Source organism: Kogia breviceps, chromosome 3, assembly GCF_026419965.1.
Source record: "Kogia breviceps isolate mKogBre1 chromosome 3, mKogBre1 haplotype 1, whole genome shotgun sequence".
Taxonomy (NCBI): Eukaryota; Metazoa; Chordata; class Mammalia; order Artiodactyla; family Physeteridae; genus Kogia; species Kogia breviceps.
Window position 1 is genome coordinate 91,615,999 of NC_081312.1, and position 19,546 is coordinate 91,635,544.

A 19,546-nucleotide genomic window follows, 5' to 3' on the forward strand; every position below is an offset into this window, starting at 1 on the left:
TGTAACTTTAAAAGTTTAAATTGAACAAAATTTAATTAAATTTTGGTCAGATCTCATATCTAGTTTGTGATTACTTCCTTCTTTTTTTACTTATACTTGCTTTCTTCTTTTTTGGCACTTTGTATTTCTCTTGGTTTGGTGGCTTTAAAGGAAATCCCAGATAGAGTTTGAGAGATTTTTTTCAGGCATTCATCTTCATGGTTGGAAGGAATAAAGAGCCAGGCAAGCCCACTTGTAGAGGTGGTGGTAGTTGGGAATGGGAGCTGTTATTGGGAGTGAAGATAGGGAGTGTGATGGTTAGGAAGCCAAGAAGGGTCACAGGGATGCAAAAACAAGAAATGAAGCACCATGGGAACTCATGGGACCTGGAATGTTGCCGGGAATCAAAACCACTCTCTTTAGGGGCATTCTCTCCTCCTCTCTTTCCCCTCCCCTTCTCTTTCTCTGCATCTGTTCTATTCCCTTCTCATTTAGCATGTCCCATGATGGCTATCCCAGCCCCCAAGTCTACATCACCTTCTTACAGCTAAGTCAATATCTCCGTTTCCCAAATCCAAACATTTCAAGAAAGGAATCTAATTGGGTCAGTTCCTCTTTTCTCACCAGACCATAGGTCACTGGCCTTCCTATGGTTGAGCTGTCCTTAATGGGAGTCTACTCTGGTCAAACTGGACAATGTCAGGGAGTACAGCACAACTTGGAACTTCTGTGGCTTCCTGGGCCTGCCCCTTCCAGCTGAAAGAAGTCTCTTAGGACACAGTGAGGCCACGGTTTACAACTCTAAGCATAGCAGGGCACTGGATTTGATTAAAAACCTAAGTATTGGGATGCTGATCTTAAATGAGAAAATTTTTTAAATCCAACTAACATGTCATAAAATGAAAACATGCTCTGATATAAAGTGTTTGGGGCAATTTCCTCTAGTAAAATTTTAGATACCTGAGTGTTCTCCTTCCTTTGGAAATTTTCCTTTGTGCGAAAGCCGTTAGCAAATAATTCTGAAGTACTATCATCCCAAACATTAAAATCTTACCTCTGGAAGCACCTAAGATATGGTATCAATTATCACACATCATATGGTTGTTTCCCTAGCTCATTTAGGAGGGAGTGCCAAAGGACATGTGTCACAGCTGAGCTAGCTTATCTGTCTATAGTGTTTGATGTGAAACAAGCCTTCAGATATGTCACCAGAAACCATCCTACACACAGGCACAATCATGCTTGACGAGGGAGCTCCGGAGGGAAGTAGGCCAAAAAGGGCCTTGCCCACTATGCCAGGGACCTGGCACTTACTGATTTGTGTGACCAAGCCAAATTGTTGACACAAACGTTAAACATATTGTCCAAAATTCTCTCTTCTCAGATTGCATGTCTAAGTTTCACAGCATGCCTAAAGTTCTCCTTCATATATCAGAGAGATGGAGTGAAATCTCCTAAGCTTTGCTGAGTTCTTCCCCTTCTCTCCTAGTCCTCTCAGCAATCCTCTCTCTCCATCTCTCCACCCTCCTTTACCCCTCTTCCCCGAGCTCCCACTTCCACCTGTCATGGTAAATCCAGGTTCTCCAGTCCCCCAACATGGCTCTAGAAGGAAGCTTTAAGGATATCTGATTAGCGGAGCCAAATCCCCATAAATCATCTGACTCTCCACTCTGAGACATGGGAGTACAGCTTGTACGGCTCAAATTGACCAGTGTTGCTGCCACTGGAACGCGACATCCAATTTCTCTTTTGCTTCTCTTCCTAAGTACCTAACTCAAGTCCCTCAGGTTGAATAATTAAGATGCTCTACTTTGCTTCTTCTCCTTGTTTTCCTATTTTCTTGAAGTCAGCTTTTGTAGGGGGTGGATGACTAGGCACAGGGAATTTGGTTCTTATTATAAGTTTGAAAACTGGAACTTAAACCCTCATTACTTTTCCCCACACATTTTCATTTATTAAATCTGAAGTGTTACACAGACTTACCCAAAAGGACAGTATTTAAAGAAACTAGGTAATGTCAGACAGAGGAAGGAGTTGTTTTTAGCAACTTTTTCCTTTAGGACAAGATCTTTTGAAAGAGATGGATTAACTTCACGCTGTTATTAAAAAACATCCTAAAGATGGTGTTAGTGTTTTAGTTTGTTTTCTACATAAAGAGTGTTCGTGAAAGACACACCCAAACAGCACAAGACCAGAGCTTGGGAACCTCAATCTGTTCCAGAAACCAGAGTTCCCACATAACTACATAATGTGCTGCTATCAGGTTACCAGCTTGCCACAATTGCCTAATGCAACAGTGCTTTCGGGGCACTGCCTTGGGGAGGTGTAATTACCAGGGATGACTTAGGCTGAGTGGCTGCAGTACTCAGGAATTAATATGCACAACTCATGGGCAGACCAGCGCTCCACCTTGCTATTTAACCCCAGGCCAAGGATATCCAGGATTAAACTTTCCAAGGTCTTTTCCTCCTCTCTGAAGTAATATTGTATATCAGCTATTGTTTCTATGATACAAGGGGTCAAGGAAAGGATAGCATTTCATTGCACTGTTAGTCTTGTTTTCATGCCTCTGAAATGTCTTTATTTCAGAGTCCCCAAAATGATTTCTGACAAGATCCCTGATTTTTCCTTTGCAGTAAAAAAAAAATGTTTGTTGACTTTCTATAACAGGTTCAGGATGCTGTTGCTGATGGCTTGTGATCAGATTTCAATCTGTATCCATTCTAGCTCCTAATTCTTTACCCAGTCCTAAATCCCGACCTGAAATGAGTCAGGCTTGCTAGTAGAATTTACGGAGTTCAGCAAGTCTAGCCAGATGACAGGGTTGAATATTGATTTTACACATTTATGAAAGTGGCAGGTAAAAATAGAAGACAAGACCCAGTTCTATTTAATGTGGTTGGTGGTGTTTCCAGTTGAACTTAGTGGGTCGAGGCTCTTGGGAGTGAAGCCCAACCTGGATCACCAGAAATGAGTAGAACTCTGGTGTTCTACTCATGAAATGTGATCCCCTACATCCATTTTCAGTTCCTATTAGCACCACAATTTCCCGGATGAGGTCCTGCTCAACTTATAGTACCCACCATCATGGACTTGGTGGGCCACCTCCCCTGACCCTGGATGACCAAGTCCCTGTGGCTTCTAAATCCTATGTCTTAAGCCTGATGATTACTTCAGATCCTAGCTCCCTCTGTGTCAGTATAGGTCATGGTTTACCTCTTTTACTGGCAAATTTCTTGGCTGAAAATGATCTAGTTGTCCTGGAGAACTAAATGGGCAAGAGATTAAATATTCATGATGATTTTCAAAGATTTTTCCTAAGTAGAGGAATGCATTTTTTCTTCATATTGAATCATATGCAGATACCCAGTATCCAAAGCAGATGAAATTGGCACTGCAGAGTTGTTCCATCATGCTGTCATGTTAACCTCGAGGAACCTTCACAAACTCCAAGGCTCCTTAGGACATGGCTTGGAAACCACTAACATACAGGCTTCTGAAAGGGAAGGGGAAGCCAAAATGTTTGCTGCTCATTTCAACAGCTGTTTCACTTAATTATAGCTTTATTCCCATGACCTGCCTCTGAACCCAAGCTTCCTGGATCTTATTCAGAGCAACGGGTGGGGGTGACCTATAGTGAGTGAAACTAGCTGCCCATCCCCTTACTCAATTTATTCTCCAAGTTTTTCTCCAACTTCTTGCTCTTATAAATTCTGTAGTCCTCTAGTCAAAGGATCTAGATTCCAGTTCAGTTCTGCTTCTTTCTAGCTGTGTGTGAGGACTCCCTAAAACTTGATTTCTTCCTGGGTTGATAGAGATAATTATATCCACTTTGTTGAAAGGATGAAAATATTGAGTTGGACAAAAGGTTCGTTCGGGTTTTTCTGTAACATCTTATGGAAAAACCCGAACGAACTTTTTGGCCAACCCAATAAAAATAAGGTAATTGTATAAAAGAATTGTATAAAGCATGCATTTTATGTACTTTCAAAGTTATCATTAATATATCCACTAGAGTGCTGGAGACAAAAAGTAATCATCATTCCTACAACTTTGATAACTCTGAACTCACACATGAAAGTTAAAAATTTAGGAGGAAAATGACCTGCCTTTTTTCAGCATCCTCCCAGTGCTATGGATACAGAGTTGACCTATAATCTATGGTCATGGATCTCAGTATGTGCCAGAAGGAACTTTAAGGAAGATGGAAATCTCCATCAGTAATGTGCCACAGAGCAGAGGATGGTCACCAAACTCAGGTCTTGGGCAACACTGGGAAAATAGTGAATTTCTGAACAACCAGTAGAACGTGTTTGACTGAGCACCTATGTGAGGCCGAAGAAAGAGCAAGACAAGTTTCAGCGTCTCACCTGGGTCTGCTGTGTGAAAGTTGCCATGGAGCCCATGACTGCTTCAATGAATTAGAGCAGAAGCTCTTAGGATCCTGGAAAGAAGGGTGATGAGGACAGGCAGTGGCAAAAAGGGATACCTGTTAGGACAGTAATCTAAGACAGATCACTGCTGTAATCATTCATCCATTATTAGAGTATTCAAAGGAAAAGAAAATTTTAGAGATTATTTGGTACAGAAGTCAAAAATGCATAGCACCCATCCTGCCTCTTATCTTTCTCAAGATCATGGACGACACCACTAATCAAGTTTCTCTACAATTGTCCCTATCTATAAAATGGGACAGTAATGAGATAATTAGTTTAAATCACTTAGAACAGTGACTTTCATAGAATACTCAAAAACCTGCTATTATTTCTGCTGAGCCTTAATAGCCCTTTCCCACTTAGCCATGATACAGTCTCAGAATCCCTTTCACCACAGCATCATAGGAAAATACTTCCAAGATGCAAGAAGAAACTTACGAGCCATTTCTGATCTAGTTCAACCCTGACTCCCATCCTTACCCCACCATCATTCTGTGCTTATGACATTGGAACTGAGGGACAGGGAGACGCTGCCTGTCCCCTGAACTGTGGTGCCATTGCAGACTTGTCACAGCTGGACACAATGATGACAACATTTACTTTCCAGAGCGTTACCGTAAAGCATCTCACCTCCCTTCTAAATAGTCTTTTAAAGGCAGAGATACCGTCTTCTAAGATTTTGGTAAACTCCTACCCTTCATGCTAATGTCACTGACCACTTAGTCAAATTACTAAGAGATGAGGTGAAGGGAGGCTCCAGTTCCACAGAGAGAAATGTTAAGGAAAGGAAGCCACAGGGCATTAAAAGGGAAGAAGAAAAGCATGGCTTAAGAGACTGAGTTGTCAATGACAAGATGGGCTTCATAGGGCTGAAAAGTGACGGTTACAACAATAGCTGGCTCTCCCATTAATGTTTTTTGATGACTTCTTAATGTGCTAAGCTTCTTGATGATTTCAAGTGGTTGTACAACCGAGAGCCTGTACAGCCCGTCTCCTGTGCAACAGCTGTGTGTCCCCGTGTGAGGCTGTCTGGACCCAAGCCATCCTTCCTCCTCTCCTCAACCTCTCTTCCTCCCAGCCTCTCCCCAGATAGACTGTAAAGTCCCTTGGCTTGGTCTACTCCCGCCCAGCCTGTCTTCTCTCCTGTGATTGCTTCAGCTTCCCCCAGGCTGCCATTATCTGTTTGGACCGCCCTTTGGGCATCTCTTCCCCTCCCCACACAGCACTTCCCTTCACAGGGCTCTCTGCTTTCACTCCTACCTCCCTTTTCCATAGTAATCCTTTGCTTTCCATTCTCCTACTCTTCATTTCCTGAGTTCCACCCTTCCATAGATATCCCAGTTCTCATTTTATTTATTTATTTCTCCAGCCACTTTTCTCTTTTTAAATATCACAATGCTGAGGTTTAAACAAAGGAAGGTGTCTTTTTCTTCATATACTGCTCTTCAGAGCAAATCTTCTCAAGGGGTTGGCATTTGTCATCATGATCCACAGTCCAACACTCAATCTCTCTTGTCCACTGATAGACTTTCTTCAATATCATGTAGCACATGGCTCTAGAAAGTGTTTTCCTGGATGATCTCTATCATCCCCATGAGCTCTACAGTTCTGGAGGTGCAATTTAATTCACCATTTGAATTCGTGTCTCTCCACATTATTTCTAAGAATGTACTTACTCCTTTACATATAGAAAACCTGTTTTGGAGTAGGGAGAGAGTGGTTTCCCTAATGAAAATCTTGGGCAAATTGCTATTTGTTTATTACATTAGAGGTAGTAAAGGGGTGGGGTTAAAAATAGGAGAAATAGTATTCTTTCTCTCTCTCCTTCCCTCCCTCCCTCTTCTACCAATCTGCAAAAGGAGTATGAAAGCTGAAATATGAAAGTCGGACTAGCTTAATCTGGTTTCCAAAGACTGAGTTGGATTGGGTTTCTTGGTGGCATACAACTTGTTACTGGGGAGGGCCCTTTAAAAATTATAAAGTGGCAGTTTGTTTTCTCTGCCTTATCAACTTGACTTCACAAATCCATAGTTGTCACCAAGCTGCAGGTACAGAGCTAACAGTCATGACTTATATTTCAAGGGTCTGTGCCCCCTGTGCATGAAGCGGGACCTCAGCCTCCCCTAGGTTTTCCTGGGCATCTCCAGGGGGCCCTCACCTGTGCTCACACCTAGTTCTGATGGTCAGCCATCCATTCCAGCCTCCTCACTCACTGGATGGGTTAACTTGCCACATCCCTGGCCCCTGTGAGAAGCCCTCTATAGGGGGTCAGTTCTCTCTCCACGGTGGTATTTCCTGGTGCTCCCAAAGCTGGAACCCTGAAGGCGCTAATGTGACAGCAGGCTCCTCTGGATTCTGGCTGCACTGGGGCATTTTCTGTTCCCTGTAGGTAGGTAGAAGGTTCTGGTACCTGTCACATCTGTCATACAGGCCCAGAAGCCTCTCTATGGAGCAGAGAGAGAGAACTGAAGCCCCTCAAGATCTCAATTTCCTTGGCCTGCCCTCAGGCACCCTCACACAGACTGGTGGGTGTGCTCTTCTGAGTGTTCTCTTCCCCTCTCACCCACAGCCTCCTTCTGAAAATCAGCATGTTTATAGCCCTGATGGTGGTCAAGGTTTCATGAGTGTATATTTATCCCCAAACACATCAGACTGTGCACATTAAATATGCACAGCTTTTTACATGTTAATCATACTTCAATAAAGTGATTTTTAAAATATTAGCCCATCAACTCACAGATAGGCCAAACCCTCTGCTTTTCTTTCTGAATATTGATGTGATTCTCTCTGAATAGAGATGTAAATACGTTACTTACATCACAAAGGTGGCCGGTGGAAGAACCAAAAGTAGTAGTCTAGCTATTAAAGATCTGGAGGATAAGGGGGAGGAAAAGAAAATATTCTTTCTGAATATTTCCCCTCCTCCTCACCTCACTTCTTCCCTCTCTCCTCTCACACACCCAGTGCTACTGCCCCTCCTCTGACCCTCATTGAGCTCTCGGCTCCTGTTCCCTTGCTCTCCCTCTCCTCTCCCGTCCCAGTCAGAATCCTCAATTCCCAAGTGCTAGCAGTTCCTGCCTCTCAAAATTACCTGCATTCAGGTCAAGGGGCAGGCTCAGGGACGGTCACCACCACTAGGCCTGCAGGTGGAAACTAGCTTGTTAGATGGGGCAGTTACCTGTGATCTTTGAGCAGTCTATTTCCATGAATGGTCAGATGCAGAGTCAGAAACACAAGGAGATATTTTGGAAATTGCACTTTTTTCTTTTTTTTTTTTTTTTTTTTTGCTGCGCCGCATGGCACGTGGGATCCTAGTTCCCCAACCAGGGATGCAAACCAGGCCCCCTGAAATGGAAGCGCGGAGTCCTAACCTGGAATTACCGCCAGGTAATTCCCTGCACTTTTTTCATTTTTGATGAAACTTTGGGAAAATAGGTTTATGGCAGTGTACTCATAACTCAGCCTATGAAAATTGTTTTGAGGCTTAGCATGAGGCTGAGGATATTGAGTCTTGAATTCAGACAAACTATTCAGCAAGTGTGAGGTCAAAATAAAGATTTTTCCAGACAAGCAGGGGCATCCTGGCTTGAAGTTACTTAAGGATGCATGTTAGAAAAAAATGAGAAAGAATACTAAGAAAGACAAAACATGGGGTTCAGGAAACTGAGGTCCAACCCAAGAGTGCAGTAAAGGGATGTCTCAGATGTTAGTCATGAATCCAGAGAGTGCATTGCTTGGAGAGGCAGACTTGCAAGCATGACTGACGGATGAAAAAAACTTGAGGAAAGTGTAAAAGCACATTATTCTTTTGTCAATAGAAAAAAGGCAAAAGCCATTAGAAAATCCAGGGAAAACAAAAACCTACACAAGAGAGTCGTGCCCAAACATGACAAAAATAATAGAGGTATGATTTTAAACAATTGATAATGTATAAGAAAGAATCCTTTTGGCCTTGATACTAAAACTATTTCCCCCTACACAGCCCAGGAGATCTGTTGAAAATAAAATAATCTTAGTATGCTACGTGGTTCAGCAGTGAGCAATATTTACTCACTCAAATATAAATGCTGTGTATTCACTTTTTTTTCACTCTTCACATCTTTTATTATTATTTTTTAACATCTTTATTGGAGTATAATTGCTTTAAATTGTTGTGTTAGTTGCTGCTGTATAACGAGGTGAATCAGCTATACATATACATATATCCCCATATCTCCTCCTTCTTGCATCTCCCTCCCACCCTCCTTATCCCACCTCTCTAGGTGGTCACAAAGCACCAAGCTGATCTCCCTGTGCTATGCAACTGCTTCCCACTAGCGATCTATTTTACATTTGGTAGTGTATGTATGTCAGTACCACTCTCTCAATTCGTCCCAGCGTACCCTTCCCTCTCCCCGTATCCTCAAGTCCACTCTCTACGTCTGTGTCTTTATTCCTCTCCTGCCCCTAGGTTCTTCAGAACCATTTTTGTTTCTTTGTTTTTTTAGATTCCATATATATGTGTTAGCATATGGTATTTGTTTTTCTCTTTCTGACTTACTTCACTCTGTATGACAGACTCTGGGTCCATCTACCTCACTACAAATAACTCAATTTTGTTTCTTTTGTGGATGAGTAATATTCATTGTACATATGTGCCACATCTTCTTTATCCATTCATCTGTCGATGGACACTTAGGTTGCTTCCATGACCTAGCTATTGTAAACAGAGCTTCAATGAACATTGTGGTACATGACTCTTTTTGAGTTATAGTTTTCTCAGGGTATATGCCCAGTAGTGGGATTGCTGGGTCATATGGTAGCTGTATTTTTAGTTTTTTAAAAAACCTCCATACTGTTCTCCATAGTGGCTGTATCATTTTACATTCCCATCAACAGCGCAAGAGTGTTCCCTTTTCTCCACACCCTCTCCAGCATTTATTGTTTGTAGACTTTTTGATGATGGCCATTCTGACCAGTGTGAGGTGATACCTCATTGCAGTTTTGATTTGCATTTCTCTAATGATAAGTGATGCTGAGCATCCTTTCATGTGTGTATTGGTAATCTGTATATCTTCTTTGGAGAAATGTCTATTTAGTTCTTCTGCCCATTTCTGGATTGGGTTGTTTGATTTTTTTGTTATTGAGCTGCCTGAGTTGCTTATAAATTTTGGAGATTAATCCTTTGTCAGTTGCTTCATTGGCAAATATTTTCTCCCATTCTGAGGGTTGTCTTTTCATCCTGTGTATGGCTTCTTTTGCTGTGCAAAAGCGACTAAGTTTCATTAGGTTCCATTTGTTTATTTTTGTTTTTATTTCCATTTCTCTGGGAGGTGGGTCAAAAAGGATCTTGCTGTGATGTATGTCATAGAGTGTTCTGCCTATATTTGCCTCTAAGACTTTTATAGTGTCTGGCCTTACATTTAGGTCTCTAATCCATTTTGAGTTTATTTTTGTGTATGGTGTTAGGAAGTCTTCTAATTTCATTCTTTTACATGTAGCTGTCCAGTTTTCCCAGCACCACTTATTGAAGAGGCTGTCTTTTCTTCGTTGTGTACTGTTGCCTCCTTTATCAAAGATAAGGTGACCATAGGTGTGTGGGTTTATCACAAGGCTTTCTATCTTGTTCCATTTAACTATATTTCTGTTTTTGTGCCAGTACCATATTATCTTGATTACTATAGCTTTGTAGTATTGTCTGAAGTCAGGGAGCCTGATTCCTCCAGCTCCATTTTTCTTTCTCAAGATTGCTTTGACTATTCGGGGTCTTTTGTGTTTCCATACAAATTGTGAAATTTTTTGTTCTAGTTCTATGAAGAATGCCATTGGTAGTCTGATAGAGATTACATTGAATCTGTAGATTGCTTTGGGTAGTATAGTCATTTTCACAATGTTGATTCTTCCAATCCAAGAACATGGTATATCTCTCCATCTGTTTGTATCATCTTTAATTTTTTTCATCAGTGTCTTATAGTTTTCTGCCGACAGATCTTTTGTCTCCTTAGATAGGTTTATTCCTAGGTATTTTATTCTTTTTGTTACAATGGTAAATGGGAGTGTTTCCATAATTTCTCTTTCAGATTTTTCATCGTTACTGTATAGGAATGCAAGAGATTTCTGTGCATTAATTTTGTATCCTGCTAGTTTACCAAATTCATTGATAAGCTCTAGTACTTTTCTGGTAGCATCATTAGGATACTCTAAGTATAGTATCATGTCAACTGCTTACTATGACAGCTTTATTTCTTCTTTTCCAATTTGGATTCCTTTTATTTCTTTTTCTTCTCTGATTGCTGTGGCTAAAACTTCAAAAACTCTGTTGAATAATAGTGGTGATAGTGGACAACCTTGTCTTGTTCCTGATCTTAGAGGAAATGTTTTCAGTTTTTCACCATTGAGAACGATGTTGGCTGTGGATTTGTTACATATGGCCTTTATTATGTTGAGGTAAGTTCCCTCTATGCTTACTTTCTGGGGGGGTTTTATCATAAATGGGTGTTGAATTTTGTTGAAAGCTTTTTCTGCATCTATTGAGATGATCATATGGTTTTTATTCTTCGATTTTTTAATATGGTGTATCACATTGATTGATTTTCATATATTGAAGAATCCTTGCATCCCTGGGATAAACCCCACTTGATAATGTTGTATGATCCTTTTAATGTGCTGTTGGATTCTGTTTGCTAGCATTTTGTTGAGGATTTTTGCATCTATGTTCATCAGTGATATTGGCCTGTAGTTTTCTTTCTTTGTGACATCTTTGTCTGATTTTGGTATCAGGATGATGGTGGTCTCATAGAATGAGTTTGGGAATGTTCCTCCCTCTGCTGTATTTCGGAAGAGTTTGAGAAGGATAGGTGTTAAGTCTTCTCTAAATGTTTGATAGAACTCACCTGTGAATCCATCTGGTCTGGGGTTTTGTTTTCTGGATTTTTTTTTTTTTTTTTTTTTTTTTTTTTTTTTTTTTTTTTTTTTTGTGGTATGCAGCCCTCTCACTGCTGTTGGCCCCTCCTGTTGCGGAGCACAGGCTCTGGACGCACAGGCTCAGCGGCCATGGCCCCCGGGCCTAGCCGCTCCACGGCATGTGGGATTCTCCCGGACTGGGGCCTGAACCCGTGTCCCCTACATCAGCAGGCGGACTCTCAACCACTGCGCCACCAGGGAAGCCCTGTTGGATGATTTTTAATCACAGTTTCAATTTCAGTGCTTGTGATTCGTCTGTTTATATTTTCTATTTCTTCCTGGTTCAGTTTCAGAAGGTTGTGCTTTTCTAAGAATTTGTTCATTTCTTCCAGGTTGTCCATTGTATTGGCATAGAGTTGCTTGTAGCAATCTCTCATAATCTTTTGTATTTCTGCAGTGTCAGTTGTTACTTCTACTTTTTTTATTTCTAGTTCTGTTGATTTTTTCTTCTCCTTGTTTCCTTTATGAGTCTGGCTAATGGTTTATCAATTTTGTTTATCTTCTCAACGAACAAGCTTTTTGTTTTATTGATCTTTGCTATCGTTTCCTTCCTTTCTTTTTCATTTATTTCTGATTTGATCTTTATTATTTCTTTCCTTCTGCTAACTTTGGGGTTTTTTTTGTTATTCTTTCTCTAATTGCTTTAGGTGTAAGGTTAGGTTGTTTGAGATGTTTCTTGTTTCTTGAGGTAGGATTGTATTACTATAAACTTTTGTCTTAGAACTGATTTTGCTGTATCTCATAGGTTTTGGGTCGTCGTGTTTTCATTGTCATTTGTTTCTAGATATTTTTTAATTTCCTCTGATTTCTTCAGTGATCTCTTGGTTATTTAGCAGCATATTGTTTAGCCTCCGTGTGTTTGTATTTTTTACAGTTTTTTTCCTTGATATCTAGTCTCATAGTGTTTTGGTCAGAAAAGATACTTCATACAATTTCAATTTTCTTAAATCTACCAAGGCTTGATTTGTGACCCAAGATATGACCTATCCTGGAGAATGTTCCATGAGCACTTAAGAAGTGTATTCTGTTGTTTTGGATTGAATGTCCTATAAATATTAATTATATCCATCTTTTTTAATGTGTCATTTAAAGCTTGTTTTTCCTTATTTATTTTCATTTTGGTTGATCTGTCCAGTAGTGAAAGTGGGGTGTTAAAGTACCCTACTATGGCTGTGTTACTGTCTATTTCCCCTTTTATGGCTGTTAGCATTTGCCTTATGTATTGAGGTGCTCCTATGTTGGATGCATAAATATTTATAATTGTTATATCTTCTACTTGGATTGATCCCTTGATCATTATGTGTGTCTGTCTGTGTCTCTTGTAATAGTATTTATTTTAAGTCTATTTTGTCTGATATGAGAATTGCTTCTCCAGCTTTCTTTTGATTTCCATTTGCATGGAATATCTTTTTCCATCCCCTCACTTTCAGTCTGTATGTGTCCCTAGGTCTGAAGTGGGTCTTTTGTAGACAGCATATATATGGGACTTGTTTTTGTGTCCATTCAGCCAGTCTGTGTCTTTTGGTTGGAGCATTTAATCCATTTAGTTTTAAGCTAATTATCAATATGAATGTTCCTATTACCATTTTCTTAATTGTTTTGGGTTTGTTCTTGTAGGTCTTTTCCTTCTCTTTTGTTTCCTGCCTAGAGAAGTTCCTTTAGCATTTGTTGTAAAGCTGGTTTGGTGGTGCTGAATTCTCTTAGCTTTTGCTTGTCTGTAAAGGTTTTAATTTTTCCTTTGCATCTGAATGAGATCCTTGTTGAATAGAGTAATCTTGGTTGTAGTTTTTTTCCTTTCATCACTTTAAATATGTCCTCCCACTCCGTCCCTTACAGAGTTTCTGCTGAAAGATTGGCTGTTAACCTTATGGGGATTCTGTTGTATGTTATTTGTAGTTTTCCCCTTGCTTCTTTTAATATTTTTTCTTTGTATTTAAGTTTTGATAGTTTGATAAATATGTGTCTTGGCATGTTTCTCCTTGGATTTATCCTGTATGGGAGTCTCTGCACTTCCTGGACTTGATTGACTATTTCCTTTCCCATATTAGGGAAGTTTTCAACTATTATCTCTTCAAGTATTTTCTCAGTCCCTTTCTTTTTCTCTTGTTCATCTGGGACCCCTATAATTCGAATGTTGGTGCATTTAATATTGTCCCAGAAGTCTCTGAGGCTGTCCTCAATTCTCTTCATTCTTTTTTCTTTATTCTGCTCTGTGGTAGTTATTTTCTCTCTTTTATCTTCCAGGTCACTAATCTGTTCTTCCTCAGTTATTCTGCTATTGATTCCTCCTAGAGAGTTTTTAATTTCATTATTGTGTTGTTCATCATTATTTGTTTGCTCTAGTTCTTCTAGGTCCTTGTTAAACGTTTCTTGTATTTTCTCCATTCCATTTCCAAGATTTTGGATCATCTTTACTATCATTACTCTGAATTCTTTTTCAGGTAGACTGCCCATTTCCTCTTCATTTGTTTGTTCTGGTGGGTTTTTACCTTGCTTCTTCATCTCCTGCCTATATCTCTGTCTTCTCATTTTGCTTAAGTTACTATGTTTGGGGTCTCCTTTTCGCAGACTGCACATTTGTAGTTCCCGTTGTTTTTGCTGTCTGCCCCCAGTGGGTAAGGTTGTTTCAGTGGGTTGTATAGGCTTCCTGGTGGAGGGGACTGGTGCCTGTGTTCTGGTGGATGAGGCTGGATCTTGTCTTTCTGGTGGGCACGACTGTGTCCAGTGGTGTGTTTGGGGGTGTCTGTGAACTCACTATGATTTTATGCAGCCTCTCTGCTAATGGGTGGTGTTGTGTTCCTGTCTTGCTAGTTGTTTGGAATGGCGTGCCCAGCTCTGGAGCTTGCTGGTCATTGAGTGAGACAGAGATCTCTGGGAGAGCTTAGCATTATGACAGAGATCTCTGGGAGAACTCTTGCTGATTGATATTATGTGGGGCCAGGAGGTCTCTGGCGGTCCAATGTCCTGAACTTGGCTCTCTGACCTCAGGGGCTCATGCCTGACAGCCGGCCAGAGCACCAAGACTTTTTCAGCCACATGGCTTTTGGGAAGTCTGAGGTCTTCTGCCACCGTTCATTAGGTGTTCTGTAGGAGGTGTTCCACATGTAGATGTATTTTTGATGTATTTGTGGGGAGGAAGGTGATCTTGACATCTTACTCCTCTGCCATCTTGAAGATCATCTCTCTTCACACTATTCAGTTTTGAAGCATTCCATACTCATAGATCAATCAATGAAAAGCTTGAGGGCAGATTTAGGGATATCATCCATTACTCCTGTTGCTAGAGGATCCACATATCATCTGGAAAGGTCATAAATCTGGCAATCTCACTTCAGGCCTAGCCATCCACCTTTTTTCCCTTTGTGCTTAGTCTGTTTCACTTGCTCATAGTGGGCTCCGTGCAGAGGCCTTGCCCCCTGCCCTTCAGACCAGAGTTCCTCGTGAAACGGCTGAGCCAACACCTCAGCTCAGGATGTGTGCTGAAGCTCCTCACAAGACACTCAACTCAAGATGTGTGTATTCACTTTTATCTTTTAAAATTAATAAATAGACAGCACACATGCCTGGCACTGGAGCATAACGAAATGTTAACAGCTTTGGTAATGTAAAGATTATGTCTATAGTCATAGTTTATCATATGAAAAAAAGGGACTGAAACATTGACTAAGGTTGATGGAGGATGAAATAATGATATAAATGTGTTATTTAAAGGCACAAATGTAGCCAATGGAAAAACTGAAAGTAGTAACGTCATTATTAAAGATCAGGAGGATAAGGGGGAGGGAAGGTGAAGGATAATATAAAGGAGCTAAACCATCACTTTAAGAGAAAATTGGTATCATTTAGAGTTGATAGATCAAGAAATAGAAATTTATGCTTATTATCCAGGATTATGGATGTCAGAGTATTTGCCTCTGGGGCATGACATGGGGGTAGGGTGGGAAGGGTACAAGAGAAAACTATCACTTTAAAGGTCTTCCCTATGTTTTTTAAACCATATTTATTCTAACTTTAATTAAATATAAAATTAAAATTAAATCAGGCCCCACTTTATGTTTTTGTGTCTATTTATGACAGAGCATACTCAGCAACAACCAGGGATTAATTTTTTTGTTTACATTTACCTTTTTCTAACCCCCACTTCCCTCAGAATAAAATGGCTGAGGTGATGACTTCTGGCACTAGAATATCTTTTCTTAGAAAACAAACATGACCGTTTCCAAGCTGGGATTTTATGACCAATTAGAAGAGCAATTTATTTACTGGGTCTAGTGCAGCTGGAGTTGGACAAGACGGCCAGGAAGCATCATCCCAAATGCCCACATGCCTTTGTTTTCTTTTCTTGGGTGATGACACTGAGAATGTTCTGTTTTTACAGATGGCCTCCTTGCTGAAATGTGGAAGGAAAACTGTAAACAGAAATTTTCATCCTGTTTACTCATGTTTTTATGTGCCATAGTTCCCTGGTAGCCCTGTCTGCCTGGAGGGGAATATAGGAAGCAGCAGTGTTGGGTTCCCTCTTAATCCCAGGGACCAACTTAGGAAGGTGTGAGTTAAAACTCTCACACTGGCCAGAAACCATTAAGGCCATTAAGAACCTGTACTGCTGTTGTACCCCATCTTTCTCCATCAAGCACCAGAAGCAGCAGATCCCAGTGTGGCAACAACCCAATGACAGCACCAGTGGAATGCAGAAAGGGAGGCATTGTACCTTCTCTGTGAATGGACCGAGACCACCACGGTAACTAACTACAACCCAATGTCCTGGTTTCTTTGAATGTCAGGGTCTAGGTAAAAAAGAGCACAGGAGACAGAGCAGAGTGACATGGTAATCCAGAATGTATGAGATATGGTCCTGAATTAGAAGAGTAAAGGAAAAAACTGTCTAAAATGATTCTCATAGTGCCTCATACAAAGTACGTTCTCATAACTGTAAAAGAGTATTATCATTTCTACTCTTACTGCTACTACTACTGCTGCTTTCCTCGTCCTTCTATTATGATTCTACTTTTTATAAAACAGCATAATGATGTTGTAATAAAATACATCTTAATGATAATATCAATCAGGTTGCTCTTGACAGCAAGTAACAAAAGACCTACCCGACTCAAAATGGCTTAAGTAATAAAGAGATGTATTATCTCACATAAGAAATCTATTGGTGAGGCAGTTCCTGAGCTTGTTAATTCATCACCTCAGCCATGTCATAAAGAACCTAGTTCTTTCCAACTTTTCTGACTTGCTTGGCTAACTGTGTTCGTTTTTACCCTTATGCTTATCCTCTAATGATGAGAAATGCCTGGGGCAGCTCTAAGCACCATGTTCTCACACATTCATATTTAAGGCTGGAAGAGAGAACACTATTTCTCTCTGTCCCTTTTTAAGAAAAATTTTTAAAAATTCTCAGATACTTCTCTGCAGACTTCACCTTCATCTCAGTGGCCAAAACTGTATTACATGACCATTCCCAAACCAATGACTGGCAAAAGAAAATATAATTCCCATAACTGCTCTGGGGGCAAGGGGCCTATATTTCCTAAAGCCTGTGTACTCCTGATACCTGAACAAAGTCAAGGTTTGGTTAACGTGGAGGAAGGAATTGGGGGGATGGCCATTGGGTACACAGCCAGCAGTATCAGCCACAATGATGTTGCTGGAGCTGTTTCTCAATGTAAGCAACCTGATTTCAGCCTAAATTTTTCACAAGTCTATGCTTTAGACTCCTTGAGAATAGTAAGAGTCTTATTTATCATTAGATTCCGCCAAAAGTACTCAAAATAGAATGATTTTGTAGTTGAATAAAGTGAATCATTTATATACTTTTCCCACAGTTATGTCTTGTCTTCATTACTGAGATCTTATCGAGCTAATAAACTAAGACTCCAGTGATTACTGGTCCTCCAGGGACTTTTTTTTTTTTAACCTCTATGCTGAGTTAAGAAAGCCTGGAACTGTCTTTATTAAGGCTGAACATTACTGTGAGAATAGAGAGCTAAGAAAAGTAAGTCATCATAAATGTCTTCTTTCCAGTCCTGAAGTATTTATTATCAGAGTTTCGAATGCAAGGGAGGTAGTAGGAAGAGTGAATACCCTTGTTTGATGGAATTGAATATAAAAAAACTTTTTAATAGAACTGTCCATTGGACTAAAATGATTAAAACTAATTTTTATGAGAAAAACAAATATAAGTCCCTGAATCAGAATATTAATATATTAATATTAATATATAAAAAGGTGGTATAGAGAGATGTATAGAGTGGGCAATCTGATTCTACTTATGAAAAAAACTTATACATTGAGTAAGGAAAGTTTAATTTATACTGCAATAACAAATAATCCCCAAATCTTGCACATAATGCAACAAAAGCTTTTTTACTCAAGCAAAGTATATGGCACGTCCAGGCAGCGCACCAGTGCATCTGTCCTCCATGTGTTGGCTCAACATTCCAGCTTGATTCAATCTGTGACACTTCCTAATCAACACATGCATTGACAGTTCCTGTGATGGGGAAAAGTGGGCTGGAAAGTTGAGAATGAGTACATAAATGCCTCTACCCTGAATTGACATATGAGACCTTTGCTCATTTTTCATTGGCCAAAGCTGGTCGCATGACCACAGGTAATTTCAGGGAGTGGAGACATGTGCTCCTCCCATGTGCCTGGGGAGTACAGCAGAATTGGTGATTAATGATCAGAACTATTATTAATTTGCCTATCACATACATTTTATTGGGAAGTAAATTCATTGAGTCCAGAATACTATAAAGCTGTTAGAAACATTTAAATATGAGGCTACATGATGGAGCTAATAATGATGTTACTCCCCTTCCTTGGACAGTCTGACTATTCATTGGGTATTGTGCTCATTTGAGGGACTATACTTTAGAAGGTCCCCTGGAGCTGTTCAGAAGAGCTAAATGCAGGATGATCAAGAACTCTTTATGGTTAGACTGGAGAAGTCCTCTGAGGAAAAAATATCCATTCATCCTCAAATGTGTGAATATTTGACTTGCTTTACAGGGTTGTGAGTAGTAATTTACAGGGAGAAAGATGTCTACTCAATTTGAGTCTTTTGCAGTCAAAACTATACGGATTGCCCCAAGGTGAGAAGAGTTCCTTCCCAAGGGTGGGGTCTGAGCATGGCACAAAGTTTGGGGGAAAAGGAAAATTCAAGCATCATATGGCTCATTGGACTAGATGACCAATGAGATGCTTCCAGCCCCAAATTTGATAATTGGATGGTTCCTCAGTTGCCCACAACTCCCATGTGGGTGATTGCTCCTAGACCTCCAAAACCACTAGCACTTTCTTGACTCCCTTTCAGGGTCCTGGAGCAGTGCATTGCTGGCATCCGGCTACCCAAATAAGAAACGGATGACATATCCCAAAGGTGAAGAGGATGGAGTGTGGTTCTGAACTCTGGGATGCTGCACTTTATCCACAATTGTATTTACAAGGTGGCTCCAAGTCATTCCAGAGCTAGCTGTGGAAACACATGAAAAGCCACACACCCTATTGTCTTCCTGTAATGAAGCTGGGCTGAACTAATGCAAACCAAATTTGATTTAAACCAAAAAATAAAAAATAAAAAAAACAAAACCAAGAAATTCTTGTTAGGCAGAGCCTTTTTTACGTCATTTTATCCTTGAGTGAATTTTTACTGCTGAGTTGGAAAGTCTATCAAATAGGAATTAGAACTTCTCTGCCAACCCCTGATGTACATCTCAGCTACAGCGTGTACTCGGCCGATCCAGAGCTGTCCTCTTAGCTACCAGGGGTTAACTGCTTTCTTCACTCAGTAACCATTTCCTGACATCCTCCCGATGACACACTCATACACACACTTGCTTTTTCTTTTTCCAATTCATGAGTTGCACTTTCTTTGTTACTATGGCTGTGAATTGTTGATACTGGATTCATAGTCAGGTTTTTATTCCTTTTTGTCATTTTTTCCCATGAACTAATAAGCCACAGTGGAGTTAACAGTGCGAGTCAATGTGAAGCTTACACAAAGCACTTTTATATTCTATTGCCATTCCCTTCTTACCCTTAATCTTTTAGAGTTGTTAACATAAGGAAATGAAAATGTGCAGCCACCTTCCTTCCCCCCTCCTCTTCCCTCTCATTTCCCAAGCTTCAGAGGGGAAGAACTATCGGCCATTTCCCATCAGTACTGTTTGCAGAGTAAC

The 19,546-nt window shown here is 40.3% G+C and overlaps 1 protein-coding gene across 2 annotated transcripts in view; it reads left to right on the top strand.

The window, feature by feature from the left end:
• DUT (deoxyuridine triphosphatase) overlaps nt 1-18,929 on the top strand; it is a 68,060-nt gene extending 49,131 nt beyond the window's left edge. Inside the window, exons 8-9 of one of the 2 annotated variants that reach the window (XR_010839686.1) lie at nt 15,736-16,098; nt 18,682-18,929. Coding sequence is in view for 1 of the 2 variants with exons in the window: in XM_067029207.1 (XP_066885308.1) it covers nt 18,682-18,724 (43 nt within the window). In the remaining variant the exon portion in view is untranslated. The remainder of the gene's footprint in view (nt 1-15,735; nt 16,099-18,681) is intronic. The other variant, XM_067029207.1, reaches the window with a different exon arrangement.
• The last annotated feature ends 617 nt before the right edge of the window (nt 18,930-19,546 follow it).